Here is a 6,259-nt window from a genome sequence, read left to right as displayed (position 1 = left end):
CTGTGTGACCTTAGAGTCACCCTTTGCTTATGACTTGAGTAGAAGTAGTGTTTACGAACAGTGGAGAAGTAGAAGTAGTGCTTATGAAATGTGCTAAAAGCCAGACATGTGGATGCGTGAGAAAATATATAGATGTGTTGTTGCCAAGGCCTATGGGAAGATGTACATTTCACATGACCCAAGGATGTCTGGTTGAGTGGGCCTATAACTGTGGGAAATCAGATATGAATTATGTGAAGACCCGCCCTGGGGGTTTGAAAGTATAAATGTATGCTTGTAACTTTGTTTCGGCTCTCTCTCGAAACAGACTGCCATGCTTGCAACCATTACAAGAAGTAAATAGAACATATATTGTGTACATGCCTATTTGTGCAGAGTCTCACCAAATACTAAGTGGTAACCCTAGATTTCCACAACATGTAATCATTTGTGAACCAAAATAAAGTGTTCAAATGTGTGTGTGTGTGTGTGTGTGTGTGTGTGTGTGTGTGTGTGTGTGTGTGTGTGTGTGCTGAATAAAGTATGTTGAATACAGCATCACATCATTTACTTATTATCCATATCCGTATCAGACGGTGTGTCGGATTAGAAGGTGTGTTCATCTCAGGTTGATGGAGACCTTTTGCCAAAATTCCTCAGTCCTTACCTGGCCTTTCAGTTAAGACTGTCAGCTTGTGTTTATAGAACTACGACACCGGCTTAGGGCTTAGGTTTTGAGAGCCAATGACAACCTATTTCCCCGAAACATGAGGTAATGTTCATTGTGTCTTATTGTTTTGCATGTGGGTGGTATGGGTTATGATCCTCACCTGTTCACTATATAAGCACAGCTCTGACATAGAGAGAAGGAGTGAGAGGGGAAAGTCTCACAGGCCTAACTACTGACTCTGGATCTGTGTTTTAAGTCTTCCGAATAATCGCTCAAGGAAACGTACAGAGGTGTGTACATCATTTTTATACATTTACTTTTTCCCGTCCTTGTTGTATATTGTAATATATATATATATAAGAATTAGGCCATGCAAACTTGATTCATTGTTTTTTTTGTTTTTTTAATTTTCAGAAAAGTGAAGTGAGTGAAAAAACAAACAAAAAAAGAAAACAGTATTTAAGTGTACAGATGAAAATCCTGCTTAGATGGAAAAATATTTCAGTGTGACTATTAAAAAAACATGAATGAATTTGGGATCTCTAGGTTAGATCTTAGCTTTAGTCATTGGCATCTTGGTTATGGAAAGGTAAGAAAGTTGTAATTACCTCATTATGCTATTTATATTCATATTTATCAAAATCCAGGGTAGGCCAAATATATATAATTTTAAATTACTGGAACAGACTGTGGCTTTAATTAAAATGCTACTATTTAAACATTGGGCATGTTTGACCTGAATCCTATAAAGCATATTCAATTGTAGCCGAATGATGAAATCCACTCACTGAACACTTTATTAGGAACACTATACTAAGACTGGGTACGGCCTTTGCCCTTTGCTCTCAAAACAGCCTCAATTCTTCGTGGCATTGATTCCACAAGATGTTGAAAACATTCCTTTGAGATTCTGGTCCATGATGACATAATTGCATCACACAATTCCTGCAGATTTTTCAGGTGCACTTTCAAGCTGTGAATTTCTCGTTCTCCCACATTCCAAATATTCAGATCCGGTGACTGGGAAGGCCACTGAAGAACGCTGAACTCATTGTCATGTTCATGAAACTAGTTTGAGACGACTTTTGCTTTGTGACACGGTGCATTATCATGCTGGAAGTAGCCATTAGAAGATGGGTAAATTGTGGCCATGAAGGGATGCACATGGTCAGCAACAATACTCAAATAGGCTATGGCATTCAAGCGATGATTGATTGGTATTAACGGGCCCAAAGTGTGCCAAGAAAACACTCCCTACACCATTACACCACCTCCACCATGAGGAGGTGTACAGGTGTTCCTGATAAAGTGTTCAGTGAGTATAAGTTGCACTTCTGTCTTCCCTAAAATAGAACACTGCCCCTTTAAGACACTGGCTGTGACAGACCTCAGACAGCCAGTGTGTCTATCGTGTTTTGAACCGCACTAAATACAGCTAGTTGAGCCACAAAATATGAAATCAGTAGTTTTTCATGGTTAATCAGTTCTTGCCTTACATACAAATCTAAACTAACTCTGAGATTCCTAACTTTGAATTCTCTCCCTTTCTCCACTGTTTCATCTGCTGTGCCAACGGCTCGCCCTGAAGCACGCGCCCCCAATTTGTGTCTCATACACTGCAAAAATAATAACTAGAATCTATATGAAATAAAAAAATATTATTATTTCATTTGGGGGCCATATGCAACCCTAACCCTACTTCGTTCAGGCTTTGCGCTGGCTCTGTCAGAAAACGAAGCAATAACCATATAATTTATCATCCTTTCTTTATCATTTATTTTATTTAAAATCCAATTTCTATGGCCTTACCAAAAGAAATAGTGCTGAATTACACAAGGAAACAATTATGAATTGTATGATTTAATCCAACCTCTTTTAGACCTCACTTTGTATCGTGTTTTAAATGCTACTTCATTTTTATCTTACTCCATCTTAATTGAGGTATGAACCTTTTCTGTAAAGTAAATTGCAACGCAGTCCCTTTCTTGGGTGTAGTCTTACATCTATTCATCACCCCATAGTCAAACAGAGCTTAAAGCAAGCCCAGTGAATCACTATTCACCTAATCACTACAGGAATAAATAGTTAGGAGTGAACACACTGCCTTGTGAACATTGTGTACATGCGGTTGTTCTATCTGTTTTGTTGTTTATATTTGACTTATTAATTTTAGCTTCAACATTGCATATGAACTATCACAATTATTTCATTCGTAGAATTAATCAAATGATTTTGTTTACCCCTCCCTCTTCCATCCCTCCTTCCCTCCAACTCCTCTTCATATCACCACCCGCTACAACTCTCTCTACCTCTCTCTCCACTTCTCTCTCTCTCCCACTCCCTCCCTCTTTCAGATCAGCCATGCCCCTCCTCTACGTGAGTCTCCTCATCTTCCTGTCCTGCCTGGACTCCGCCCTCACCTGCCGTACCGGTACCCACTCCGAGTGCATCTCCGCCCCCTTCGTCCCCGGTCACAACCTAGTGGGGGAGGGCTTTGACGTCGTAACCCTCCAGCGGAAAGGAGCCTACCTGGTGGACCTGAGGACCTACCTGAGCCTCAACAACACCTGTACACTGTGTCACAACCCTCTGCAGAACAAGCTGCAGAAACTGCCAGTATCTGCAGTAGACTGGCGCTCCTACAGCCGATGTAGTGTCTCTCTCAAAAGTAGATCTCATACCTCAGTCAGGTGATGGATGAATTAGGGATTTTGGGGGGATTGTTATTGTGTTTATCCACCATAGAGCAACCATAGAGAACTCCATGAGAACATCATTAGTTACTGCAAAACAAACTGGGTTTCTTCTCCTCTCCTCTCCTCTCCTCTCCTCTCCTCTCCTCTCCTCTCCTCTCCTCTCCTCTCCTCTCCTCTCCTCTCCTCTCTTCTCCCCTCCTCAGCTCTCTAGCTCGTACCTCTACCTCCGATACTACTAGAGACTGGAAGGTGGGTCTGGACCTCAAAAAGATAATTTCGGTCAACCTGGAGGTCGGGGGGACGCGGTCAGAGGCAGCCAACTTCGCTACAGCCAGAACCAAAGAGGACCGCTACTCCTTCACCTCACACATGGTCCGGTGCAGCCACTACAGGTTGGTCAACCGGACCTATCCATGTGCATTTGTAACAGAGGTGGTTCCAAGACCGTGCCTGAGATCTGATCACTCCCCAAGCTACTGCTTAGGGCTAGTCTCTAGTTTAGCAGTCTCAGGCAATGTTAGGGGCGAGTAGGAGACTCATGTACTCCATAAATAGTGTATGTGTACTGGATACAGATATGCTCACGTTGATTGAATTTGTTGGATGATTGAACCACATCGCTATCTTCTGTTCTAGTTACCGTGTCTCCAACACCCCTCCTCTCAGTGTTGAGTTCAGTAAGGACATCGAACTCCTCCCCACCGCGTACAACTCCGACACCAAGGCCCAGTACCGCCGTTTCATAGACACCTACGGTACCCACTACATCCGCAGGGTCCACTTGGGAGGCAGGCTGAGGAGAATCACTGCCATACGCACCTGTCTGGCCACCCTCAATGGCTTGTCTGGTTACGAGGTGGGCTGACTGCTGCTGTGAGCTGGATAAGCTGGCTAGAAGAGAGCATAAACAAAATAACATTGAAATATTTCATGAGTATTAATACATAATAAATGTGGAAGAGTAAGGTAAGGTCAGGACATGTTTTCTAGGCCACACTGGAAACACATGATCACGTTTACGGCTTTATAAACCTCATACTCTCTTCTCTTCTCTCCCCTTCTCCTCTCCTCCAGGTGATGTCCTGCCTGACTATGGGTCTCTCCATTGGGCTGGGGAAAATCACAGCCTCGCAGAGCTCCAAGACCTGCTCCAATGTTCTAGAGAACCACGACGTGAAGACCTCCTACAGCTCCGGAATCCACAGCCACTTCTCAGAGGTGGTGGGAGGCTCTGGTTGGCTGGGGGAGCTGTCACTTACCCACAACGACGGGGCATTCCGCAATTGGCTGAGCACCCTGAAGGACCGCCCAGATGCTGTGTACTATTCGCTGAGTCCCTTGCACATGCTCATACCTAACCCAGTCGTTCGGGAGGGTATTAAGACGGCTGTCCAGCAGTACCTGAAAGAGAACGCTCTCTCCGGGACATCCAGACAACCGAACTGTGGGAACCGCTACCCCAACGTGGCGTCCAACTGCTGCCCCCTTGAGGCCTGGAGGGGAAGGCTGTTTGTGACGGTCATCAAGGCTTGGGGGCTGAAAGGAGACCGCTGGGGCAAAACAGAGGGGTATGTTACCAGACAGACAGACAGACAGACAGACAGACAGACAGGCAGACAGGCAGATCGATCGATCGATCGATAGATCAATAGATAGATAGGTAAATAGATAGATAAGAAGCACAGGGGATTAAAAAAAAATTGCCAAGATCATATCCTGAAGTTGTGCACAATGACAGGAGCGCCCTCTTGTGGCATGATATTGTAATTGAACAGAATATACTGGAAATGGATAAGCTTGATAAATAATCCTATGTCTTCTAGTTTGAGTTTTTGACTTAAAATGTTTTAATCCGCTCCAGGTACGCTAAAGTGCGCTACGGTTCTATCAACCGCAAGACCCGCTGGATCCGGTCCAATAGCCCTCGCTGGAATGCTCGCTACAACTTTGGGAGTGTGGACACACACCTGGGTCTAAGGGTGGAGGCCTGGGACAAAGATGTCTGGAGAGATGACTTCCTGGGGGGGTGTACCATCTACCCAAGACAGGGGAGATACACACACACGTGTGGAGCCAAACGTGGGGGCTTTCAGTTCACCTACACACTCACCTGTGACAGTCACCTGACTGGGAACAGGTGTGACGACTACAAGCCGTCCCGCTAATGAGGGTGACACCCACACACACACACACACACACACACACACACACACACACACACACACACACACACACACACACACACACACACACACACACACACACGTCATATCAGAGCACGTCACTTTTCTGTACTGAACTGTACTGCTCATTAATGATCACCATCTTTGTGTTTAGTCCAGAGAAAAGCTTCTGGTAAGATACAAATGTGTTTCGATGTGGTGTCTAATTTCAGTTTATTGTATTCAATCGTTCTTTCTGTTTTTCCCCCATGTCAGACCATTTATCACTGATTATGGCTTCTATGATATGTTAATAAAAATGATAATCCATATTAAAGGAAGTATGTCTATATTGTGTCTGATTCTTGACTTTGTCATACTCATTCTTCTGTGTCATCATCATAATTAACAAAGACTTGAAAGATTTTAGTTTATTCCAGGAAAGAACTTCATGCCAGGCAATTTCAATGGTATTTGATATACCATACTGTCATACCATACATTCTTTATCATCATCATCATCATCATCATCATCATCATCATCATCATCATCATCATCACCAACATCAAGATGTGAGATTGCACACGCACACGGACACGCACACGCACACGCACACACACACACACACACACACACACACACACACACACACACACACACACACACACACACACACAAAGGCACGCTAGCAGAAGTGCCTGCAGATGTGTTTCACTATGACATCTGCTGTGAGATTTAAAAACAGCCCACA

General features: G+C 43.9%; 1 protein-coding gene across 2 annotated transcripts; it reads left to right on the top strand.

Moving 5' to 3' along the window:
* The first annotated feature begins 858 nt into the window (after window positions 1–858).
* LOC310823764 (perforin-1-like) lies at window positions 859–5,724 on the top strand. 2 transcript variants are annotated; one of them, XM_083696615.1, is made up of 6 exons: window positions 859–939; window positions 3,004–3,339; window positions 3,549–3,737; window positions 4,012–4,201; window positions 4,420–4,913; window positions 5,207–5,724. In XM_083696615.1, the coding sequence occupies exons 2-6, from the start codon at window positions 3,011–3,013 to the stop codon at window positions 5,508–5,510; spliced, it is 1,506 nt and encodes a 501-aa protein (XP_083552741.1). In that variant the 5' UTR covers window positions 859–939; window positions 3,004–3,010; the 3' UTR covers window positions 5,511–5,724. The 2 variants fall into 2 exon arrangements, with proteins under 2 accessions (XP_083552741.1, XP_083552740.1); XM_083696614.1 differs by having other exon boundaries at window positions 3,982–4,201.
* The last annotated feature ends 535 nt before the right edge of the window (window positions 5,725–6,259 follow it).

This window comes from Argentina silus (assembly GCF_951799395.1).
Source record: "Argentina silus genome assembly, chromosome: Y".
NCBI lineage: Eukaryota > Metazoa > Chordata > Actinopteri > Argentiniformes > Argentinidae > Argentina > Argentina silus.
The sequence above is the reverse complement of the archived record's forward strand: the minus strand, read 5'-3'. Positions and strand labels throughout refer to the sequence as shown.

Coding starts and splice junctions, on each gene's coding strand:
- LOC310823764 (XM_083696614.1), top strand. CDS start 3,011: ATGCCCCTCCTCTACGTGAGTCTCCTCATCTTCCTGTCCTGCCTGGAC. Junction 3,738..3,981: donor GTCCGGTGCAGCCACTACAG/GTTGGTCAACCG, acceptor CTTCTGTTCTAG/TTACCGTGTCTCCAACACCC. Junction 4,202..4,419: donor ATGGCTTGTCTGGTTACGAG/GTGGGCTGACTG, acceptor CCTCTCCTCCAG/GTGATGTCCTGCCTGACTAT.